This window comes from Myxocyprinus asiaticus, chromosome 47 (assembly GCF_019703515.2).
Source record: "Myxocyprinus asiaticus isolate MX2 ecotype Aquarium Trade chromosome 47, UBuf_Myxa_2, whole genome shotgun sequence".
NCBI lineage: Eukaryota > Metazoa > Chordata > Actinopteri > Cypriniformes > Catostomidae > Myxocyprinus > Myxocyprinus asiaticus.
Window position 1 is genome coordinate 3,436,650 of NC_059390.1, and position 27,056 is coordinate 3,463,705.

At 38.0% G+C, this 27,056-nt stretch overlaps 2 protein-coding genes across 4 annotated transcripts in view; both read right to left on the reverse strand.

Annotated features, from left to right (window-relative positions):
- Window positions 1-27,056, reverse strand: part of LOC127436539 (synaptophysin-like protein 1) — a 323,805-nt gene that overhangs the window by 100,398 nt on the left and 196,351 nt on the right. The window lies entirely within an intron of this gene.
- Window positions 1-27,056, reverse strand: part of LOC127436511 (metabotropic glutamate receptor 8-like) — a 219,695-nt gene that overhangs the window by 57,555 nt on the left and 135,084 nt on the right. For both annotated transcript variants that reach the window (XM_051690742.1, XM_051690743.1), the window contains exons 4-6: window positions 11,556-11,691; window positions 10,006-10,160; window positions 9,297-9,434 (exon numbers count right to left, since the gene is read on the reverse strand). In XM_051690742.1, the coding sequence (XP_051546702.1) occupies window positions 9,297-9,434; window positions 10,006-10,160; window positions 11,556-11,691 (429 nt within the window). The remainder of the gene's footprint in view (window positions 1-9,296; window positions 9,435-10,005; window positions 10,161-11,555; window positions 11,692-27,056) is intronic.

The following is a 27,056-nucleotide window of genomic DNA, read 5'->3' on the forward strand; positions in this document are numbered from 1 at the left end:
AGATCAAATTTTTTTTCTCCATTCTGATGGTTGATGTGAACATTAACTGAAGCTCCTGACCCGTATACGCATTATTTTAAGCGCTGCACTGCTGCCACTCGTTTGGCTGATTAGATAATCACATGGATGATTGTTGGTGCCAGACGGGCTGGTTTGAGTATTTCTGTAACTGCTGATCTCCTGGGATTGTCACACACAACAGTCTCTAGAATTTATTCAGAATGGTGTTGAAAACAAAAAAACATCCAGTGACTGTCAGTTCTGTGGACAGAAATGTCTTGTTGATGAGAGAGGTCAACAGAGAATGGCCAGACTGGTTCGAACTGACAAAGTCTACAGTAACTCAGATAACCGCTCTGTACAATTGTGGTGAGAAGAATATCATCTCAGAAAATATATATGTGTGTGTGTATATATATATATATATATATATATATAATTAATACTTATTTAAATATAAGTATTTATAGTTATTTAATCATTATATGTTGAATTATTGTTATTTGAGGGGCTTTCACAGAAAATATATATACATGCAATTAATTGTGATTAATTCAATTAATTAATCAGCATACCATTTAATTAATTCAATTTATAATACTAGTTTTCAATATTTATTTTGCACACATCTTGCTTTCTTACCAGCTAAACTCATAAATTCGCTCTTCGTGATGCTATCTACAATGCTTGTCGACCTGAAATGAGTCATATAGAAGCCTCTTATGAGTGCAATAGCATCTAAGTGACCTCAAAGCAAACACAAATAGACCCAGAAAAATTTAATTTCCTGGGGTCTTAAATACATAGACAGAGGTTTGTTCAAATCCCTAACCCCAAGCATGTGTAAAAGTAATAATGATGCTTCTCTTAGCAAACACCACTAATTAAGCCATTGACTGTCAGCATCAATACGTCTAATGATGGCAGACAGTGAACCAGTCAGCGAATCGGTAGGATTTTTTGTAATGAAGTTGCTGATAGTGTCTTGTTAGGTCAATGAGTAAACAAAGGCTGATAGTTACTGTTTTTTTTTTTTTTTTTTTTTTTTTTTGGTATCGCAATAATTTCCGCCATTTGATTAACGCAGATGTGGAACGACCAGGGAAACACAAACATAAAGATGTTCATGTCAAGAGCACCCGAGCTTAGTGTGCCCTCCGCTGATGCTATTAATGAAAAGTGGGCAGGGTCACGGCCTTTGCGTCATCAACATGGAATACAATCTGCTGCCGTGGAATCAATCACAAGACTGGTGACATGGATCACGGTGGCAGTGTAATTAAAGCGAGCTGATTGCTTGTAAAGTGGAGTGCACTTATAAGTAGATAGAGTAGAGAGGATGTTTGGGAAATATATTCATAGACCTGTAGTGCTGCTTTGCACAGTGGATTAAATAAAATAAAATAAAAAATCCAACAAGATATGTGTTCTGTTTCTGTTTCGACCAGCCTACTACAGTTTGGGACGGAACTATTTGTTTGACCAATGGGATACGGGGAACTGTTTGGGAAACCTGTTTGAAAACATTGGAATTTTTGCAATTCCATTTGGTGTTGCTAGTGGCGCAGAAGTTACACAATGCATCTTTAAAGACTGATAATGTAAAAAAAATTGTGCACACAGCAATTTCACACGACACACTTGCATTTACATTGTGTACAGATTCAAATGCATTCATTCATGCAGACATGTGTACAAACATACACGTGCGCTCAACAGCAACAAGTCATCACTGTGTATCCGAGTGTCACTGCAATGCAGCTGAAACAGGTGCTGACAAAAAATGCTGCATGTATCTGCTCATGTTGTACCACTATAAACTCCATCACTGGCTGACATCACAATCTATTTTGACCACTACACTGCCTCTGACTTCTCATCCGAAATAATATACTAAACAACCAGGTGAGATCCCAGGAGACAGACTGGCCAGCTGATGTACTAACTTGTTCAAAACAGAGCTTCCCTTGAATTATTCCCAGGTCTCAACCTACAGTACATATATCCAAATTCAGATTCCCACAGTTGCTGTAACGGTCCTTCAGTGGAATACTGATAATATGGACACAGAGTTTTCAAATCCATCAGAAGACTTGCAGTGTGTTGGCAGCAGGCGAGATCTAAAACTGCGCTCCATTCAGCTTGGAAAGTAAGAACTTATACAAACCTACTAGGGCCAAAAATTGGCAAAATATAGGCTACCAAGGGACATGGTACAATCATGGTACATGTCCAAAAACAACATGGTATTACCATGGTAAAATGTCCAAAAAACATGGTAATATCATGGTACAATGTACAAAAATGGTAATGCCAAGGTGCAATGTCCACAAAATGTTATCACAGTGGCACACGTCAAAAACATGGCATTACCATGGAACAATGTTAAAAAAAAACATGGTAATAACATGGTACATTGTCTTAGAAAAATCTTAGAAAAATCACAATGGCACATGTTCAGAAAACATGGTATTAACATGTTAAAATCCAAAAAAGCATGATATGGTAAAATAAAAATAAAAACATAATATTACTATTGTATTGTCTCCAAAAAAACAAACAAACATGATAATACTATGGTAAAACTTTCTAAAACACTGCAATACGATGACAGCTATCCCCCTAAAAACCATGGTATTACCATGTTACAATCTCCAAAACATGTAATATTACCATGATACCATGTAAAAAAAAACATGGTATTACCATGTTACAACCTGCCAAAAATATATTACCATGATACCATGTCAAAAAACATGGTATTACCATGGTGCAAGGTCCAAAAAACATGGTAATAATAACATGGTACAATGTTAAAAAAAATCGTATCACAATCGCACGTTCAAAAAACATGGTAAAATAAAAAAAGCATGGTATGGTAACATAGAAAACATAATATTACCATGGTATTATTTCCAAAAAATAAAACAAAAAACATGGTAATACTATGGTGAAATGCCCAAAAACATGGTAATGCTATGACACTTATGCCCCAAAAAACAATGTATTACCATGGTACAATCTCCAAAAAATATACTACCATAATACCTCCAAAAAACTATGGTATTTCCATGATACATGTCCAAAAAAACATGTTAATAACATGGTACAATGTCCAAAAACATGGTAACTCCATGGTACATGATCCAAAAAACATGGTAATATCATGGTGCAATGTCTGAAAAAACATGGTACTACCATGGCACGTCCACATAAACAAAAAAAAAGGTATTAACATGGTACATGTCCAAAAAACATGGTACTAACATGGTACAATGTCAAAAAAATGTCTTATCACAATGGCACATGTCCCAAAAACATGGTATTACCCAGGTGCGATGTCCAAAAACATGGTATTACCATGGCACATGTCCAAAAAACATGGTATCATCATGGTATTGTTTCCTAAAAAAACATGGTAATACAATGAAACGTATCCCCCCAAAAACATAGTATTACCATAGTATAATTTCCCAAAAAAACATGGTCTTACTATGATAACACATCCAACAAACGTGGTATTACCATGGTACAATACCAGGTGAGTGTAAGACATTTCGCAAACATGGTGGCATTCAGGAAACTCTGCACAGTTAATGATATATAATTACTTTTAAGCAAATAAAATGCATCAATGATTGAAAGTTCAGAAATTAAACAATAATAAAACCTGTTTAGCAAGCATTAGACGTCTTTGTTGACAACTGAACACCTGCAAAGCTAGCGGTAGCACTGCCAATATGTTTCTTTATATGTCAATGGCAAGCATTGGGTAATGAAACTCCTTTATGAAAGCTGGAAATATCAAGTACGAATATCCCACATCTGACTTTGGATGTAGTGCCGCATGAACTATACGCTATCATCAGACGTCATTGTGTTTGTTTAGCTAAGCAGCAATCTCATCGGCTCACAGGCGAGCGGTTTTCAGCATGAGGAAAGCGAAATGCAATGATTAGATCTAGTGTTTGAACAAATACTTTTCACAAAGGAAAGAGAAAGATATTTTCGAAATGTGAGCGATGTGTGTGATGGTGCCATAATTACTTTCATTATGTCAGGCACGTTTTGTCAGACATAGCGGAAGCTTCTTTAAATGAAAGCAGAGCATTGCTCTCCTACTACACAAAAACCTTGGCTCAAATTTCTAAGCTTACGTTCACACACATATAAATATATGCAAACACCCACACACACATTAAAACCCTGTCGCTCACAATGGATTTCTCACTACTCAACTGCAGATTTCGTTCCCTTTCATACTGCAGATTTAATCGACCGTTTTATTAGTTCTTCCATGAGTAGATTTTTCTTTGTTTGTGTTATTAAAGAGGACATATCATGGAAAACAGATTTTCCTCGCCTTTTCAAACATCCCATTAAAATCAAAATTGGAGTTTTTTTGCTTTTAGTCCATGTCTATTAGCTTTGAGGTTAATCAACATGCTAGTATTCTTCTAAAACTGACTTTTTGCATATTAATGCTTTTAAAGTGCACAGTCTTTCTCTGGTTGCTGATGGAGGTTGCATGACAGGACATATGGCATGTTTGTCATGAAGCAAATAGCATTATGCAAATAGTGCTGATGGAGTATTATTCTGTAAGTACTGAACTGAATGATTACCATATTCAAATACCATGGTATTTACACAGGCATTTTAAATAATACCATGATGTAACCAGAGTACATGTCCAAAAACATGGTTTCATGGGACGATTCACTTCCATTGTAAGTGCCTCACTGTCACTTCGATTTTTGCTTTTTTTAAAGAAAAGGAAGGGCAGGTCAAAATGAATCATTGTGCTAAACAATATTATGCCACAAATGATATCGACTGAGCTTAACTTATATTAAACCCAGAATATTCCTTTAATAAATGCTGTAAAAAATATATAGCTCATTGTTAGTTATGATACCTAATGCATTAACTAATGTTAACAAATGGAACCTTATAGTAAAGTGTTAACAAAAATATTTGATAAAGATCAAACTCATGAAGAACAATTTCTAGCCAATGAAATTGTATTCAGACCAGAGCATAACTACATAAATTATATTGCCTATGGAAATTTTCATGACCTTTTAATATACAAGTAATTTCCATGACTTATTCAGGCCTTGAAATCTACATTTTAATGTTTTCCAGGTTTTCCATGACCATGGGAACACTGCCAATTAATTTAAATATACAGTCATATGCAAAAGTTTGGGCACCCCAGGCCAAATTACATGTTTTGTTAATTTTCCAAGTAAAAAAGACAACACAATCTTTTCAGTGAACACACTTAAACAAATTGTTTTTATTTATTTGCTTAATCTCTAGGGACTGTAGATCTAAAGTGGGCCATGCATGCGAGACGCCCTACGAATATTGCTGAACTAGAAGCATTCTGTAAGGAAGAGTGGGGAAAATTCGTAAAAAGAATAGACACTGTTAGCAAGCTACAAGAAATGTTAAAAGCTGTGATTTCTGCCAAAAGGTTTGTTACTAAGTACTGAATGAAAGGGTGTCCAAGCTTTTTTCATCTGTTACATTAAGCAAATAAATAATAAATGTGCACAACAATTTGCAGAAATATAGCTAGTTTAAGTGTGTTCACTGAAAAGATTATGTTGCCATTTTTTTACGTGGAAAATCAACAAAATGTCATTTGGCTAGGGGTGAGCAAACATTTGCATATGACTGTGAATAAACTGGTAACACTTTATAATAAGGTTTAATTCCTTAGGTATCATGCATTAACAATGAACAATATTTTTTATTAAGAATATAGAATTTATTAATCTTGGTTAATGTTAATTTAAAAAAATAAAATTGTTCGTTGTTAGTTATTGGTAGTTTATAATGCATTAACTAATGTTAACATCAAGGGCATTGCAGCCGTGGGGGACGCTGGGGACACGTCCCCCATACTCATTAAAAAGGTGATTTGGTCCCCCACACTTTTTCAAGCTAAACCCATACAGAGTCCAAATGTTGGATTTGTATACAGTATTCTTTTTTTTTTTGGATTATTCCCCTTTTTCTCTCAATTTGGAATGCCCAATTCCCAATGCGCTTTTAAGTCCTCGTGGTCACGTAGTGACTCGCCCCAGTCGAGTCCCAGTTGCCTCCGCGTCTGAGACCGTCAACCTGCGCATCTTATCACGTGGCTTGTTGAGCGCATTGGCACATTGACATAGCGCGTGTGGAGGCTTCACGCCATCCACCAAGGCAACCATGCCCAACTCACCACACGCCCCAACGAGAACGAACCACATTATAGTGACCACGAGGAGGTTACCCCATGTGACTCTACCCTCCCTAGTAACCGGGCCAATTTGGTTGCTTAGGAGACCTGGCTGGAGTCACTCAGCACGCCCTGGGATTCGAACTAGCAAACTAGCAAACTCCAGGGGTGGTAGCCAGCGTATTTTACCACTGAGCTACCCAGGCCCCTCTATACAATATTCTTTGCGTTTTGTTACTTTGGGCTGATTGAGAAACCATCCATCCAATCACAGGTGAGTTTCATGAGCCGAAACATCCCTTACATAATAGGTCGTCAGTCAGACAGTCTAATCAACATGGCTCCATTAATTTAAGTTGCTTTCAACAATGTTTATTTATCCATGTTTTTTAACAGCATTGATATTGATCTTAATTAATAATCTAGAGATGAGGAACACACTAAAAAGACTTATTTATTGGCATATTGTTCTTGATTGGCAGCATTATGTGAAACGCACTGCAAAAAAAAAAATCAAAGGACAACCCTTCTTTTAAGCACACATTGTAAGTGGAGTTTATGACAGTGCCTATGTCTTAATTAAGTCATGCTAATTAAGTTTGCCAATTTAAGTAGATTACTAGATCTGTGTTAAATATGTAAAGCTATTTGTAATATCAGCCCCTGTTTTTTACATCTACATTTGTGTGCAGTCGACAAACTGTAGGACAAAAGATAGATCTGCTGTGTTCTTAGAACACTTATGTATCTTAAGTTAACAGATAAGTATACACGCTTTTTTATACATGATATACAGTTATTACAGCATATGACTATTATTGTTGTCTTTTGATAAAAGTCATGCTCAGCAGCTCACAAACTGTAGGGAAATGATATATTTGCGTTGTTCTTATAATGCTTAAAACCTCTACTAAAGTCTCTTTGTAGATCTGCAGACATACAAATTTTAAACAATTAACATTCTCTTTTGATCACTGATTCAGTGACTAACTCATTTCACATAAGACAAAAATTTGTCATCACCTTCTGGCATCACCAGAAATGGTCACTGAATGAATCATTAAATGGATCTGAACGAATTTTGGTGAACGTAGTCAAAACACTCGAGTCACTTGGACACATTTAAATCCTACAATGCACAAGCACAGAGTAAAAAATAAAATGTAATTTATTAAATAATTTATTCAGGACCAGCTTGTGCTCAGTCTTTTATATTCATGTGTGAAACAGAAGCAAGTGCTCCACAAGATGCCCTTTATTTTTGCAGCAATTTTTGCACAATTTTGCAATACTTGAATCTTTAAAATACTACAAATACAAGTATATAATATACTTGTCTTATGTAGGATCTTATGGGCAGAAGAATTAACCATTTCTACGGCGAACGACTAAAATCCAGGATTTACACTGATATTTACTTTCAAGTTATTCAAACTAAGACACGGAGAGGCCCCTGAAAATCCTCAACATCATAAATGAAAGACTCTGCCTGCTGACGCCAAAATGTCTACCAGAACCAGGTGTAAGCAGTTAAAGATGCCTGAAAAGGAACTATAAATCTGCTCTGTTGAGTGTCAACCGTCCTGAGCACAAAGAGAGTTCTGTGGATGCACCAAGACCCCTCCTTGTCCATGTTGTAAACCAGAAAAACCTCATGTTAATGTTTACGGCCATCTCAGCAAGGAGACCCTCACCCCTAAAGGGCAGAGGTGATGGTCAAAATAATCCTCACATATTAAAACTCATCCAAGACAGAGAGACTGAACAGACTCTCACTGGATCTGAACTTTTGAAAACTCTCTTTAGCCAGACCAACACTAGTGCTTTTCTATCATCTCCAAAGGCACAAAACAATATTTTCTTGGGTTTTTACAATGCACATACATATATTATGAACTTTAACACTATAAAAAGACTCCATTGTACCATCATTCTACACTTCTGAATGCACATAACCTAATTTTAATAATCTCACATGATGCCTAACTGTGGTTAGAATCATAGAATGCATTATTTTGACCTTGTGCATACATGATGCTCAAATGAACTTTTCAAGTGTATACACATATCAGGACATCTCATCTTAATCCAGGAACGTTGACACAATCGCAAAATTTACTTTACTGTAATTTTATCCTGCACATAATCTGCCAATTATTTGTAATAAAAAAAGTCAACTCAAAATTCAGATTTTTCTTTTGTGGGATTTTCCCCCTTTTTCTCCCAATTTTTGGAATTCCCAATTCCCAATGTGCTTTTAAGTCCTCGTGGTCGCGTAGTGGTTCACCTCAATCCGGGTTGTGGAAGACGAATCCCAGCTGCCTCCGCATCTGAGACCAACAACGTGGCTTGTTGAGCGTGTTGCCACGGAGACACAGCGCGTGTGGAGGCTTCACGCCATCCACCGCGGCATCCATGCTCAACTCACCACGTGCCCCACTGAGAACGTACCACATTATAGCGACCATGAGGAGGTTACCCAATGTGACTACCCTCCCTAGCAACCGGGCCAATTTGGTTGCTTAGGAGACCTGGCTGGAGTCAATCAGCACGCCCTGGGATTTGAACTAGCGAACTCCAGGGATGGTAGCCAGCGTCTTTTACCACTGAGCTACCCAGGCCCCCCAAAATTCAACATTTAAAAGCTCGTCTGTATTCCCTTCCACTGCACTTTGTCTCACTGTTTTTTTAAAACAAGAGCATGTCAAATGTGAACCGCCCCTCAGAATGTCATTCTTTAGCACACATGGACCTTCAGCATAAGAGAGAGCAAGACTAGGTGTAGTCAGACACTGGAAACAATCCAAATGTCACCCAGGTGTCTGTCTGAAGGCTTACGGCGAGAACACATTTTGTTTGCCATGAAGGCTCAAGCTGGGGTGCATGACAGCCGCACAGAAATGTGTCTTTTTCTCATTTTACCCTGGGTTCAAAGAGATCTCAAACGCATTTTGCTTTTGTTATATCTTCCTCCTTAAACCCTTACAGCGATGATTCTGCGGAAATGACAATCTGATTTTACGAATAATAGATCAAACATCCACATCTGTTTAACATCTCCTACCAGTGCACTTTTTAAGGCTTCCCGGCCGTTTGCCGTGCATCCCCAACTTGCAGCCGAAGTTCTCCTCCCAGAATTCCGCAAACCACACATTTCTTCTGTTGTTGGAGAGTGAGCGGCTACGGAAGTAGCGATCGAATGCTGAGAAGAGAGGTAAAGAGAATAAGGGGATAAGTATTTGAAAGAATGACAAAAATTTCTGTCAGTAAAGTGGCAGAGCAAATCCTCTGAGGGATTCCTGTCCGGCTGTCTGTATCTAATCCATGTCCCAACAGACACAATTATACAATGTGTTCTGACAAAAGTGCAATAATTGGAGGGTCTATTCTCAAGCTGATGCCATATGATGACTTGAGACATTCAGCTGTAGTCACCACTATAGAAACGGTATTAAATGTCATACTATGTTGCTAACAGTCAGCAATGCTTTGTCTGCCAGCACTGGCAGATGGAAACAAATGCACTTTGAATCATTAAATGCACTTTTAATGAGAATTGCACTGCGTATCCACTCTTATACTGCAATAAAATTTTCTAAGAAATCCTGTGAATCGATTTACTTATCTTATTGATTAGAAGGGTTCAAAGAAAACAATTTAATTGACTTTTTGACAGAAAATGTCTAGAACACATACAGTAATATGTTTGACCGATTCAAATTTATTTGTCCTTTATTTGTTATGGCATAAAACTGTTTGACAGTTTCTCGTACCTTCAACTGTGGCTCGTTTGGGCAGGATGGTGATGGCCCCCTCCGCCACTCTCTCCTGCTGTATCACCGGTGAGATCTTGGAGCCCCAGCTGTCAGACCCCACCCACAGGAAGTGACCCGTCTGATTGCTATTCTTGGCGGCATCCAAGACCCGTCTGTAAATGTAAACAGTTATGCATTAGCTTCAAAACTCAAAGCACATGGTGTGAATTTAGCACATCCCTTTCTAATGCTTGAATGCTGTGCAGTATCTGATCTGTTGAAGGGGCAGAGTTGTGATTCATGTAAATTGAGATATGTTGGCATCTGTTTCCTGTAACCCACAGACCGATATTCAAATAAAGACTATTTTAATCTTCACTCATGTCAAAAACTCTACTAGGATCTGGAGGGCTAAAACTAGGACCTCCATGAGAAGATCTTGTCCATTTGTCCTCTACACTGTGGAAGACAAATACCATATTTTCCAGAAATAAAGTTGCACCTGAATATACGTCGCACCTGGTCAATATATACTGTATATGTAAATATATACATAAATTACTTTAGATGAATTTGTTTCATTGCAATGTACATGACTGCTCAAATAATAATAAAAACATAATAAAATCATACATTTAAAAAAAATAATAAAAACATTTAAAAATGTGTAAGAGGCATAACTTTACATCGAAGTTCACACTGAAATATTGAAATAACCTCATAATTTATTTATTTATTTATGTCACTTTTCCATAAGTGGATATCATGATATATATATTTTTAACTAAATTAAATAAAACAATAAATAAATTGGCTAGGAATATTATAAAAACAATATGCTTACATTGCCCACTTGTAGGAAAGGATGGAGAAACGTTGTCAGCCAGATTCAAACTTGCATCACTTGTATGAGCACCACAGGTCAATGTGTCAAACCACCAACATTTTTTTTTATAGTCTGAGGAACTCTGTGTCCGAATCTCAATATTTATGCACAATATGAACTAGTAAACTAGGCCCCTAGTCAACCTGTTAATTAGCCCAAGACATTTTATAACACATTTGTTTTTCCCTTTTATCTCATATAATTACAACAGTGAAAGTAACTTAAGTGTGAAGTCTGATTAGTATTTGCTTCCAAGGCATACAAGTAAATACTGTTCCCCTCTGCATCTGTTATTTCTATAAACAGAGATGGCATGAAACCCAATGTTTTCTAGTCCATTCTGTGTGTGGAAGCCTAATCTTACCACAAAGAGCGGCACCTCTGAGACTGCGTTACATAAACGGCCGGGAAAGCTACATAGAGCTGGGCAAACCAGGAAATTAGAACATCCCGTCCCTCCAGGCACAAAGAAACTCCCTTAACATCATTCGAAGACTTATTTTAATTGGTTTCCATCTGTACTTCTGCGCAGTAAAAAGTTGGACAATGTACAAGTGGAGATTGAGATAAAGGCATTAACTGAGCAAAGGCTGCTGGGAGGGAAAGTACTTTAGGAGAGACGTGTTTGCGTACTACAATACTACTCTGAAGGAAACGTGTTTAGAGAAAAGAAAGGGTACACCTGATATCATCCTCGTTGGCGAACATGATGATGGCCCGGGCATTGGGGGTCTCCAGGAGCCGTCTGATTATCTTGTCGAATTCCCCAGGCCTTGGTTCCCGAGGGATCTTCAGAGACTGTGCGATACACACCCCACCTAGAAAGGGACACAGAGAAAGAGAATTTGGTATTTTTCACACAGCACACACTAATATTTAGGACTGACTTTTCATAGTCCATTTCACACTTTGAGGAGTACTCCAAAAACAATCAGAAATTGGCGAAACATCTACTATAATACAATTAATTTTTGTGTTTTATATGTTGCGTGCAAAAATGTCATCTTGTCGGAATACCAGCCAAACATTTACCCCTTGGTTTAGACCAGACTGATCGCACTGTGAATTCGGCGACAGTGGGTCGAAAGTTCTTCGGCTGAAATCGATCCGTGTTTACCAAAATTCAAACTACTGCCCCCAGTGGCTGAAGCTGGAAGTGTTGTAGAATGTATGAGCATATGTGAGCTCTGGTATCTGGTTGAAATGCCCACAAAGTGTTACCAAAAGCGAGTTTTATTTTTAGTTGCCAAGGATGTGATAAAGTCAACAGGAATGCATATTTTATCAACTATACACCCTAACCCAAACCCCAACCCTAAACATAACTATCAGTGAAGTAAATAGGTAATTTTAGAGCAAAGATGCAACCTCCGAATTGCGATCAACCAACTGTCATGATTATGAAATTTGGCTGACGATTATTTGTCAAACCAATAATTATGATTATGATGATTAATTGTCTGTTTTAGGGAATTCATGATTAATTGTCATATAATTGTCATATTTCTTAAGGTGCATGTGTGCTTCATACACCTTAAGAATTAACTGTTACATATTTAACTTCAAATATTTCAATCAAATAATTAAATAGGTACATACGATTTCCTCTTAAGGCTTTAAGAAATGTATGAATGACATGAAATATAATGTTTTAAATATCACAATATTGAAAAATTTCTCTATTTATGGTCAACTTTAGTTTTGGTCAATTTTACATTTACACTGTTTAAATTAAATTTAATAGATTAAATTATGCAATACTAAAATATTTCTGTCCTAATTTCTTCACTTGCTCACATTATTTTACTGCTCTTTGAATAAACCCACGAGCCCTTATTTCACATGAAGCAAAACTTTTGAGATTTCGTTTCATCATATTATCACTCCACAGAAAAAGAGTAAGCGTGCATCTCCGCCTCTGTGTCACTGCATGTCATTAAAACTGCTTGTACAAACCCGATATGACCAGGAACATTTTCCATCACATAATCGTTAAATTAAAGTGTAATCGGAGCGAAGTTTTTATTTGGTTGTTTATATTTTGGCGGGAGTTTGGTGCGAGCCTCTGCTGACGGCGCACGCATCAAATCGCTTGATAAGCATTTCAGGTGCTCTTCCGGACAGAAGCTGCTCTGGTTGAGATCCGTGGTGGGGCTCAGTGACGCTCAGAGTTCAACTGAATGACACACAAACGCGTCATTCATGGCATTTATATATTCACTTAAAATTCCCTTAAAGGTGCTGTAAGCCATTTTTTTTTCTACTCCCTTAAAGATATTAATTAAATAAGTGTCCTGAGATATCTCACCGGTTTCTGTGAGAGCTGCAGACTTTGTAAACAGCAAACAAAAATGTGTCCGCAGACCGCGGACATTGACGCTTTTCACCTGTCAATCATTTTGCTCGTTCTCATAGTGTTGTATTTGAAGCGGATTGAGGCTATGATTCATAATGTTTGTCAGTTGAGGGCGCTATTGTGCCACTGTTGAATTCTACAGCCATAGGAACAAACAATGCAGCTCTTTTGCTTAGTTTTGGTCTCAAAATTATCTTTGGAGGGTGGGTTTTGGAATGAGGGGGTGTGGCTAATTCAACAGCTCAGTCACGTGAATGCTTCAGAACGCTAAAATTGCTTGCAGAACCTTTAATAGGGCATTAAAATGTGATTGGAATTTGAAGTGCACAATAATCACACTGTTATTTAATAATTGCAATAGGCCTACTTCCTGGTTTCTGTGGGACTAGAATCAGTGTCTCAGAGGTTGCTCGTACAATGTGCTATCAGTAGCGCCATAGGGAAAGGTAAATGCATTTGAATTAATGCAAAAATGTCTGATGGGGCATGGTGCTTGTCAGTAATTCCGTAGAATTGGATCGCTTTCAGAGTATTGGAACATTTGGAAGCAACATGTTGATTTCCTGTGAGATCATGCTGTTTAGACCAAAAATTAAATGGATTTGAGTCCGATCGGATCGGATTTTTGAACAAGGCCTTAGTGTTATTACAAAATGACTTTAACAGTTACAACGTATTTATGTTGGAAACATAAAAGAAGTACTTTAAACAAAGCTCCACCATTCAAACGACTTGTACCTCCAGTTGCACGACATTGTTTATTCAGACTTAACACGACAGACGTACAAAAATCAGGTCATGACAGGCCATATTGAAGGGGACAGAGTCGTATTTCATATTTAATGTAAGCTGTAATATCTAAGTGGCCGTCACTTTGAGAGCTCGATAATGCCATTAACATCCTGCAAGAGGTGAATTACGGACTTCCTCCTGAATGTTATCTCTTCCAGTTACAGTCCATTTAATGAGCGTCTGTATTTTCCATGTCACCGTATGCAAACCCATTCTGCTCTTTATACATTCCTTCGCAAAGACAAACACTAATTAGCATTAATTAATACCTCCTTCAAGGGTAATCACCAATCTGTTGTGCCTGTACCCTCCCCCGATCTCTTTCTGTGCTTATTGAGAGGTTATATAGTCTTATATTTGCTTGGGAACACAATATAGAGGTCTAGACATGTGCAAGCCCCCTTTCTGATTGTGTTGGGCATTTTAGACAAGAAAAAAACTAAAGCCAGAATCACAGAATTGGAACGGATGTCATTCAGAAATAAATAGAGTTCAGCTTTCTTAGCTTTGAGGTCATCTATATGCTCATGTACTCCTAAATGTTGACAAAATTCACTTTTAGCAGATCCACATACAAAAATATTGACGACTCAAATCACTCTTTGTCCAATAAAATTCTCTCTTGTGGTCCAAAAACCACCTACTTCTGAATAGGGTTGCCAACTTGGCCACCTGTAAAATTCCTGGACACCCAATCAATAACCAATAATTAATTCTAAATAATTAATAAAAAATACTGCTGGCCATCATACAAGCCAAAAAACATATTTTTATGACCATTTACTCCTTGTTTGTTATGGGAATTACCACACAACAGCATATCATTAATTCAAACAATCCATCAATATTTTTATTGTGTATAAGTTTCACATTTTTATTTACTCTGTCAATGAGCAATTTTAAGTTGATGCTACACTTTAAAAAGAAAGTAGTTAGCTACACTACAAGCTATTAATAATTGGGTCTTACTACTGTACATTGAAGATAAACACCATTATGTAATAAATCAATCGAAATAACTAAATATTCAGCAACAAATCGATTGACTAAAATAAATCAGACCTTCTAATGATTCATGTGAATGAGCGAATTAGGAGTGCACGTTTGATCTGTTAATTCTCCTTGAGTGTACACATAATAAAGTACTCATAAGTATGAATGAACGCATCGAAAAAATGCTCAAATTACAGGACGTTTTGTTTTCCGAAATCAAATTAAATTTTTCCACAACAGACAGCCAAAAACCGGGACAATCCCACAAAATCCTGGACGGCTTGCAACCCTACTTCTGACTAGCATTAGCAAGCAGCAAATCATGCTCAATGGCAGTGAAGTAAATTAAAGGCTATTGACTATTCAAAAAAGGTACAACAACAAAGTCTAATGATATGCTTCACCCCAACTTGGAAATACGTCAACTCAGGAAAGAGAACTACTGAAAATGAGGTCTTTTAGTCATTATGGACTAGAAAAGAGGTTCTCGGATCTATTATTGCCATCTGACAATTGTGTGAGGGAACAGGACGTCTCTTTTTACTGACTAATGCCTCTCCAAATCTCTTTCCAGACTCAGAATTTTCTTTTCAATCCACAACATTCCTATTACGTTTTATTCTTTCATTTATTCAGTGGTGGATACAACAGTCTTTGTGTTTTGCAGGGACAAATACTCAGCTAAATGTTGAGGAATAGAAACAATGGCTTTACTAAAGCTCTTAAATTGATTGCATGGGTACACATCAGCATTGCAGAATGTTGCTGGGAGTAAGCGGGAAGGATTTGGGTTTGACAAGAGCATTGAGATGAAGCCGCCAGGAGGCGGAGGAGCTGCTGATGTCTGCCGGGAGGCGGAGGATCCTGCTGCCGTCTGCCAGTAGGCGATGTCCAGTGCCATCGCCCAGCATCGTGGAGGGCCGCTGCCCAGCAGGCTGAGAACCAGACGACAGTGTGCCCAGGGACCGGCAAGCCACTTTCTCTCTCTCTCTCTCTCTCTCCTCTCTCTCTCTCTCTCATTCTGTCTCTTCTGCTTGTTCCCTCCCCTCATCTTTCTCTGTTTTCCAGGAGGCGGGGAAGGCCAGCCGGAGAAAGTCCGGCCGAAAGGTCAAAACCTCCCCTCCAGGTAGGAAGGGGGGGAGTAAGTCAGGTAGTAGGTCTCCTTGGCCTGAATCTGGCAATGGAGGAGTGTGACGAGGAGGAGGGCGTGGCCGGGCCGTGATGAAGCATGCCTGGCACTGAGTTGAATAATCAGCGGGAGAGAGATACCAGTTCGAGAGAGAGAGAGAGAGACGCATGTGTTGTGTGTCTGTGTGCATATTCTGTTTGTTTTGCTGTAATGCAATTTATGTTATGCTGAAGTTCAGTTGTACCATTAAAAGTTTCTGTTGATGGTCTACCCGGTTCCCGCCTCCTCCTTGCCCATCCTGAGAACTCTGTTACACCCCTCTCAAACACACACATGAGCTGGCTAATGCAGTAATATCTTTCCAATGGCTTCAAACGAGGCATTTTCCTAATTGAACATGGTTTATACTAGGTACTTAATTTTCCTGGTTGATTGCAATTTGGTTGCGAAATCTTATTGCAATTTCTAGGATGCAGTAACACATTTATTCAACTAAAAATGTCTCATCAGAGTGGGCAGTATGACCTTTCTGTATGTCACTGTATTAGTAATTTTAAATCACAAATGAAATGTACTTGCATCTCACTTGATTTTTCTCACATTTCTTTGGAACTTGATGGACACAAACCAAAAGATAATATTATTCAAAACAAATACAGCTTCACATTATCGCTACATTAACACCTCTGTGTTATGTTTAGCAATTTTTGAATGAAAGAGCACTTACTTTTTTTCCCCACTGTTCCTTTTTCGACCCTTGTTAAAGGGTCACATAACAGGCAAAGGCAAAGAGTGCCAATGATGCTCAATAAGTCTCAAGAGGGGTTTTAAATATCCATATTTAATGTTTGATATTTCACATGGAACCGCAAAGTATTGTTCCCTTTGGCGCTGACCTCCCCCTCTCTCAGCATGAGGTGATTTAGTCATCAGTTCTTCTAAACAGCAAATATAGGAGTGTTTGTCGCTCATGAAGGCAGCACATAGGCTCTGAAAATGTTTATTCATGAAATGTTTATTATTTATGAGAGAAGTTGTCAAATTACTTTTTCACAAAGTTTTAATGTTTTCAGGAATGTTATGCTCAGTGGTGGATTTAGGCATGGGCGACATGGGCAGTTGCCCAGGGCGGCATCTTGTGGGGGGTTTTCATGTAGTTTTCATGTTTTCAGGAATGTTATCCTAAACGTCATGCTCATGTTAAGGCCAGGTCCACACTCATCGGTTTTTGGTTTAAAAACTTTTTTTAGTTTCCTAATGTCATTGTTTTCCAAAGTATGCAGTAATGGAGAGTTTTTCTAAAACACTATGTTTTTGGTGGAGAAAAAAGCATTAGTGTGGACGTATTTGTGTGGACGTGGCCTAACACCCTGTCTACACTAGATGTGTCGAAGAAAAAATTGTAAACTGTTCATTTGTATTGTTGGCAAGAGTAGCAAAATGGAACGGCATATCCATTTACTGTCGGCCTCTTCCAGTGTAGACAGCATCATTGATAATAGAGGGAACAATATGCTTTTGATGAGACGCTCAGATTTAGACGGAATTAGAAACCTGAACAATTTCAAGGATTCCACATCCACATCATGTTGATTGGAAAAACTTCTAAGAACATATACTCACCGATCACTTTATTAGGAACACCTGTACACCTACATATTCATGCGATTAGCCAATCATGTAGCAGCAGTGCAATGCATAAAATCATGCAGACACAGGTTATGAGCTTCAGTTAATCTTCACATCAACCATCAGAATGGGGAAAAAAATTAATCTCAGTGATTTCGATCGTGGCATTATTGTTGGTGTCTGACGGGCTGGTTTGAGTATATCTGTAACTGCTGATCTCCTGGGATTTTCCATGCGCAACAGTCTCTACAGTTTACTCTGAATGGTGCCAAAAACAAAAATAATCCAGTGAGCGGCAGTTCTGCGGACGGAAACGCCTTGTTGATGAGAGAGGTCAACGGAGAATGGCCAGACTGGTTTGAACAGACAGAAAGGGTACAGTAACTCAGATCACCCCTCTGTATAATTGTAGTGAGCAGAATATCATCTCCGAATGCACGTAGAACATTGAGGCCAAAGGGCTACAACAGCAGAAGACCACATCGGGCACTTTATTAGGACCATAGTGTTCCTAATAAAGTGCTCGGTGAGTGTATACAGTATTTGTTAGCCAGGACGTCCCAAGACGAAATGCATGAATTTTTCTTTTTTTTTTTTGCTGGTCATCAACATACGGTATGTTGTGTTTTGAATGGCCATCAGCTAGATCAGCACCAAACCAGAACTATCCAGCATATACCATCCTAGACCAGCATGGGAGAAACATGCAGGATAAGTTGTCAGTTTTTTAGCAAACATTTACAGACATTAGTACAAGTCTGCAGTGCCATTCTCATTGTCCTTAGTAATGCTGTTAGTGCTCCTTTGAACATTCCAGTGTGGTTTAAAAAGAGGTGTAGGGTGGATGAGGTAATGCTGAGGTCATGATTATTTTGTTGGGGCTGGTAACTGAGACACCATCCTGAGGTTTCGTCAATAATGTAGATCAATTGCCTTCAGCCTTTTAGGAAGGGATATTGGAAACTGAACCAAGTTTTGAAGCAGGCATGAGACAAGATTGAGTAGTGGCCAAGACTGGATACATACCAGTTTCAAGGTCAAATATCTCCTCTAAATCCCAGTAATAAACCCTTTTGTCTGTAATCTCTTTGTTCCAGACACCGTCCTTTTATCTGAAGTGTTGTGCGCACTTACCAGTGAGTCAGAGGGATTTTATTTGTCTGTGGAGTTGGACGGACTCTCTCCCTCGTCTAGCAGCGCGAAAGCTACCTGGATAGATCTGCCGCTCTGACAGAGAAATCTCATTTCCTGCGTGAATCCTAATCAAGTCTCTGGCCATTAAGGCAGGCTTAGACTTGCTTGATCAAATAGAAAGGAAGCAAACAGAAAGCAAGACTTTCAACTTGGAATTCTGCATAGTTTGGAGACACACACAGTTAATCAGAACTGTCGGAAGAAATTATTTAATTTAAGACAGAAAATTTGGGGTTACAACAGAAAATGATTTCAACTTGCCCCTGGGTTTGTAAAAGTAAACAAAAATGGCACCAGAGTAAAGTACATTAGCTACGCTACTCGTCTAGCTGTACTGCAGACATGGCAAAAAAAAAACAGTTCTTTGAAGCAGTCAAAAGTGCACTGCAGTGATTTCAGTGGTACTATGTTTCTAAATGCATTTTCTGAGAAGATACAAAGAATTCATCTCCATTCTAAAAAATAAAACTTTGCATAACCCCTGCTGGCATGCAATTAAATGTAATTGAAAAGAGAACTAGAATATTTCCTATTCAGTCCATATAATAAGACCACTGTGGTTGCGAGCGTGCCGTGACAGCATATGTCTGTAGATTTAGTGCTGATTTTTTGGGTGTTGATTGATGCTCTGTTAGCCTCACTATGCATTTCACATATTGACATTTTTAAAAGCGTCAGCCTTTGCAATATGTGCTCTGATGGGACTGCTGATTAATGAAGAGAATACAAATGAGGAAAATGATTTATCATTTAGCAGATGCATTTCCTATTACACAAATTGCACGGCAATGCAATCGTGAGTTAAGCGTCACTAAGGTTGCTTAAGGGCACAACAGTGATGCATGAAGACACGTTGCATTATGGTTTGCATTAGCTAATAATGTCCATTCTTTAAATACGTCCCACTAGCATGCACAGCGAATGGCAAAGGCTTTGAATTATGAAGCAAAAGTAGGCGATATTTTGCTGAAGGCAATTTTTAAATAATGTGTAGAAAAACATTAAAGCTCATGCTTTTTTCTGCTCAGTTGTTTCAGTTGCACTTACTAAATAAATTACTCATTAGAACTAAAATGTATTATTGGTGCATGCTAAGGCACCACTATTACAATTGTTCAAATTTAGGATTAGAGATTCGAATAAACCAATAACCCTTTATATTAATCAAATAAACATTTTTGCAAATGTAGTAGGTCATGTGGGTATTCCATGCATGAAGAAAATGTTGTATACATTATACATACAACATACTGCAGGAATACTTAAGTATTACGGTAGTAGTATACTTGCCATAACTGCAATATGCTTTCAAACTTATATGTCTTCCTCTGAGATTATGAGGGGTCAACAGCTATGCAAGCAAATAAGGCTAATTGTCCTGGCAGTGACACTTCTATGTGGCGCTTCCCAAAAGGTGCCTCCTCTCAGAGGGGTTTGGTAATGGTTGTGACATCACATACCAGCGGGGCTAAGCAGGGTCAAGCCAGGGCACCAGTGAAGATAGAGGCTGTGACCCTGTAAACCAGACCACATATGCTACCCGTCCTCAAGCATTCATCTAATTTACTAAACGCCATCTGAGTCTCTCATGAAACGCCCTTTTTAGTGTCCACTAGGGGTGGGTGGTATGACCAAAATCTTATATCATAGTATGAGTAATTTTATATCATGGTAACAGTATCCATTATATAACAATATAGTTTTTCTTGCTGGAAATTCAATTAAATAAATGTTTTATATATACAATAATCAGGCAGTAATGACTATTTTTTTGGATCTGCTTTACAGAAGTATTTAAGGTACTTGTCATTTGATTATTTTCTCCTTTTATTTGAACTTGATGGACGCAAACCAAAAGAGAAGATGATTCTTAAAGGAATATTCCAGGTTCAATAAAAGTTAAGCTCAATCGACAGCATTTGTGGCATAATGATAATTACCACAAAAATGTATTTCGACTCGTTTTTCTTTAAAAAAAAGCAAAAACTGAAGTTACAGTGAGACACTTACAATGGACGTGAATGGGGACAAATTCCCGAGGAGAGCGTGAGTCGAAAGTGTCATAAAAGCACCACAAAATGCAGTGGTTGCTTCAGATGTTGTGTTGTTTTTTTTGTTTGTTTTTTTATCTAACATTTGCTTTTTATGACACTATTGGTTAGGTTTTGTTTTGTTTGTCCACACAGTGGACATTTTACTCTAGCGTAATCTAGCGTGTGTATAATGAAATACTATTACAAAGAAATCTCTGAGATTTCCCACAGCTTTGTTATCATGAACTCTTAACTTCTCTCTCTCTTACTTGACTGTCCACAGTCAACATGCTCTATCCACTCCAATGCGATATCCAGCACCTCAAACACTCTCTCATCTTTTTAGTATTCTTTTCCTCTTCCCATATATCCTCACATACTCACTCTTTGATGATGTGTAGCATATAGGGCACGCATTTTATTCTAGTCCTCATGTGAAGAAGCTCGCCTTCACTGTCTACCTCAACAGCCCTTTAATTCTCTCCTCATGTAAAAAACATCAATCTCTTCCACACCAGTGTATAGGAAGCTCAGACAGCACAGAGTAGTTCCAGTATTTCTGTACATTAGCTTCTTCCCATTTCAGACAACATGAACACGGAAACATAAAGGCCACAAAATCGTTTTGCCAAAAATGAAAAGTCTGTCAATTCTGTCATTCTTTCATGACTTTTCAAACTCATGTAATTGTCTTTTCCTCTGTGGAACACAAAGGAAGATGTTAAGCAGAATATTAGCCTCAGTCACCATTCACTTTCATTGTTAGGAGTAAAAACAAACATGCATTGAAAGTAAATGGTGACTGAAGCGAACATTCTGCCTAACATCTCCTTTTGTGTATGAATGCAGAATAACCAAGCCATTGTGTCCATACAATTAGTAAACTGTTCTTTTTACTGCCAAGCTCCAAAAAGGAAAAACAAGCACAATAAATGCATGGCTAGACAATTAACTCATCAAGTTTCTGTTAATCTTCTGATATTCCAGAGCCTCAGCCATGTAAATCAAACCATTACACTAGAATCAGTGGACGTTAATCTCTACAGGACACACTGTGTGTTTACTTGAATTATGAAGCTCTGACCTCTGTTTGCCAGATCATATTTGAACAAATGTCATTTTTGGTTTAGTTGTGGTGATTTAGAAAGACATTTTCAAGCACTGACAAGTCATATCATTATCATTAATGCATTTCATGGCATCATACTATGGACAGAACAGGCTACATAAAATTTATAAGTAAAAAAAAAAAAAAGGTAAAATGGTTAAAATCATTTTTTTACATTGATTAAATTTTATATAAAAGTATTTTATACTCCCAAACCCAGTGTCCTGGTAAGCGCCAGCGCAAGTTACTTCACATTATTGCATGGCTCTCTGGAATACTCGATTCTGATTGATCAATGGTGCCATCTAGCGGTCAGATATTGCTCTGTAACAACCGCACATCCGGGGATTTAGACGTATCAGATCGCTCATCCGGGTTCTGTGAGCCATCTCTCCTGCTTCTCGGCTCACTGTGTGATCTCTACAAGTAAGCTAAGAAAATAATTGAAACTCAAATCAATGTTTCATGTCCATTTTTTTATTTGGCACATAGTTTTGTAATAGGCTGAATATTGTGGAGTTAGACGGTAATTTTCACAAAATGAAAACGAACAGAAATCCAAAGCAAACTGGAGATGGATTTCAGCTGTTCAGCGATTTCTTTCTTCTCAAAATACATAATTTCACCGCAAATCAATATTTTATGTTCATGTATTTATTTATTTGGTTAGTAGCCATGTAATTAGCAGGATAATGTACAGTCAGCCGGTTGTTATCGCAAAATAAACCCCTTCAGGATGATACAAGAGTTTTTTGCTTCAAGTCGGGGTCCTGATCACCCGTTCTGGGTTTACTGTGCATGTACATTATCCCTTACAAATCATACACTGCAAAACGTTATTTTCTTAATGAGTATTTTTGTCTTAAATTTAGTGGGTTTATGCTTAAAACATAAAAAAATATATATTTGCCAACGAGGCAAGAAAAATAATCTTGCTTGCTTGCTATTTTTTCTTTATTTTTTATATTTAAAAAAATCACAAAATTTTGTTGAATTTATCTGAATACAAGACAAAATTTCTTATGTAATTTTGCTTCTTAAGTAAATGTATCTTGTTTTAAAAATGTTTAGATGTTTTTACTGTAAAATGAGGCAAAAATGTACCATCTGAACATTCTATTCCAAACTGATAATGATCATTGTCAAAGGGAATACGTTTTTATTATTTTAGGCACCACAACATAAAGCTAAAATATTATACTATAATTTGCAAGTACAGCTTACTTGAATGGGGAAAGACAGAATTCTCCAAACTGGTTGGTCTAGTTTACATTCCAAAAATACTTTTAAATCACAAATAAAATCTGATTTCTTTAGCTCAAATCATGCAAAAAAAAAAAAAAAAAACATATATATATATATATATATATATATATATATATATATATATATATATATATATATATATATATATATACATATATATATATATATATATATATATATGTTTTTCATGCTGTTCATGTTAATGTGCATTCACATTCTAGAGAACAAAAAGATGACTGGCTCTTTTAACTTTAAGGCAGTGCAACAGCTGACATATTTAGTGTTATGACTTCTCCCATTCATTTATATATTATACGTACGTCTCTGTCCACTTATATTGCCTCTGTAGATGCTGAAACTCTTCTGTGAGTCGATTACTGTTCCATACCTCTGACTACCGGCATGTGAATTATTTCTTTCCTCCCGCTGATATCTAGAGTGGAATATGACAGCTCTCTGCCTGTGAGAAGCACCCAAGTGTGGATTCTGTAGAATCCCTCCAGCAAACTTGAACAAGGGAAATCGATGCGCTATTCTGATTGCTTTTGCTCTACTGAGGGAATGAAAAAAACACCAGAGCAGAGACAGCTGGAGTGACAGCTCAGTACAGTGGTGGAGATTGTGTCATGGTTCTTGCACATTGAGGAAAAAGGACTCTGAACAAAGACGTAGGCACTAATTCACTTATAGGTCAGATCCTGCAGGAAAACTCACTGGCACGATGCTAGGATGTTGTAGGTGGCTGTCACCACATTGCAATGTGGTTGGTAAGCATTTGTGGGTGGTTGCTTAATTGCCCAACTTAAAAGAGCCAAGTCTCTATAGCTAAGTTTCCATCCACATATTTTTACTTTGGGATATCACATAAAAAATGCTTGATGGAAACACCAAGATGCAAATAAAATTCCAAAATGTGCATAAACAACGTATACGCTTTATACTGTATCATCACATAGTATCAGAAATGTTGCTCTGGTTATTCTGAAATGCAAGAAACAAAGCCAACCATCAAAATGATTGGCTACAATTACCAGCCAAAACTGTCTGATAGGTTTTCGCTCCCAGACATAAGGCATCTGCCGCTGAGCGCTAGCAAACATTAAGTTCGTCAGAGTGTTTTGTCCTTACGCTCTAAACTTCGTCATTTATTACATTTAATAAAAGAGACACTGTGGCTTCAACTTCCGGTTTTGTTTCTATTTTGTGCCAATTTCCCCAGAAGTGACGGTTTGGTTGTCTTAAACACGTGGGATGGAAATGCTGCAATTTTGCACATAATTTTTCTGCGCATAAATTAAATTCATAACTTGGATGCAAATGTAGCTTATGATATTTTGGTATTATTTTTACAAAGCAATCAGACTTCGATTTTTGTCCGGCAGACAATTAAACAAGCTAAAAGAAAACTGTAGACATACACTAACTGATCACTTTATTAGGAACACTATAGTCCTAATAAGGTATCTGATGTGGTCTTCTAATATTGTAGCTCATCCGCCTCAAGGTTTGACATGTTGTGCATTCTGAGATGCTATTGTGCTCACTGCAATTGTACAGAGTGGTTATCTGAGTTACCGTAGACTTCCTGTCAGTTCAAACCAGTCTTGCCATTCTCTGTTGACCTCTCTCATCAACAGAGTGTTTCCTTCCACAGAATTGCTGATCACTGGATGTTTGTTTTTTTTTTTGTTTTTTGGCACCATTCAGAGTAAACTCGAGAAACTGTTGTGCGTGAAAATCCCAGGAGATCAGCAGTTACAGAAATACTCAAACCAGCCCGTCAGGTCAGTCAAAATCACTGAGATCCCATTTTTCCCCATTCTGATGGTTGATGTGAACATTAGCTCCTGACCTGTATCTGCATGATTTTATGCATTGCACTGTTGCCACACGATTGGCTGATTAGATAATCGCATGAATAAGTAGATGTACAGGTGTACCTAATAAAGTGCTCAGTGAGTGTACATTGAAGAGAGGTTTGAAAAGTCTGCTTGCTTAATTAAAATAATAGCAAATCTCATCTCAACAAGCCGTGTGACATGAGGTATTGTGCACATATGGTGTAGGAAGAGTTACATGCCAAAGTTTAATACTTAGCAACAGCACAGTAATAGTGATGCATGCTTTAATAAACACCAGCCTGGTCTCGTGACAAGTTGTAAGAATAATATGAGGTGGCGAAACTGTAAAACATTGTTGGCAATTACACATTTTACTCCTATAGAAAAAACAAACAAACAATGCTTTTTCGATTTTTCCAGAGTTTAATCCAGTAGTGTAGTCTAGAGCATATGCAGGCATATGTCGTATGCCCACCTATCTTTCTTAGGATTTTGCGTATGCCCACCTGAAATAAGTGATGATACATATGGCCGCAAGAACAACGAGTAGTCTTTTGACCCGTAACTTTTTCAATCTACTAACGCGATGCCGCAGCACACTTGAGTATTATATATAGATTTTTTTAAATGTACAGAGATTCTCTCGAAATGCGCACGGAGCTGCGGGAGCGCAACTGATGGCACTGGCAAGACAGACAGTCCGACTAAGTTGATCCACCAATCAGAACGTTCATTTCAGACAAGACTGAATATTTGTTAACCAATAATATTTTCCGTTTCAGTAAGGGGTGGGACATTTCCAGTATCTAATGCTGATGCACAAGCATCTATGATGGAGTAACCATAATTCAAGCTGTTGATTTATTTCCCTGCTAAATGTAAATATATATATATATATATATATATATATATATATATATATATATATATATATACATTTAAATGTAAATTATGCAATTAAACTTTGTGAAAATACTGCATGTTATTGCATTTTTTTGGCCTTTTACTGCTGTCGGTTGTGCTTTTTTCTCGTGATATTGTCATGGTTACTGATGTAACCTCCATTCCCTGATGGAGGGAACGAGACGTTGTGTCAATGTAGTGACACTAGTGGTCACTCTTGGGAGCCCGAGACACCTGTGGTCTTTGATAAAAGGCCAATGAAAATTGGCGAGTGGTATTTGCATGTCACTCCCCCGGACATACGGGTATAAAAGGAGCTGGTATGCAACCACTCATTCAGGTTTTATGCTGAGGAGCCGATATAAGGCCCGGCCATTTCAGCGGGTAGTTCAGTGTTGTGGCAGGAGGGACACAACGTCTTGTTCCCTCCATCAGGGAATGGAGGTTACACCAGTAACCATGATGTTCCCTATCTGTCACTCACTCGACGTTGTGTCGATGTAGTGACACTAGGGGTCCCTATACGAAACGCCACAACTGGCTGAACTGTGTTACTGTGTTGGCGGTGTGTGGTGGGCAGACTGCTGTGTGCCTCATAGCCAGCACACCAGGTCGACATGTAACCTCCCCCAACATAGTTATGAGTGTCGAACGGCCCTTTTTGGGGACAAGTCGACTACCCAAAGATAGAGACAGGCTTAACCCAGTCGTGGCCTCTTTTCCCCTTCTCTTCCACTCCCTAAAAAAGAAGGGGGATTATCCGACTGGGCCGCCAGATCTAGTCGGGGGGTGTCCCTCCCAAGGGGAAGACACCGTGGAGACCACACCTCGCCCAAAGAGAGGGGGGGATATTTAAGTGGAAGAATACGTCATACGGTCTTTCCAACCATGTGGAGAGCCTTCAAGGTAGATCCTGCCCAATGGGGGAGGAGTTACTAC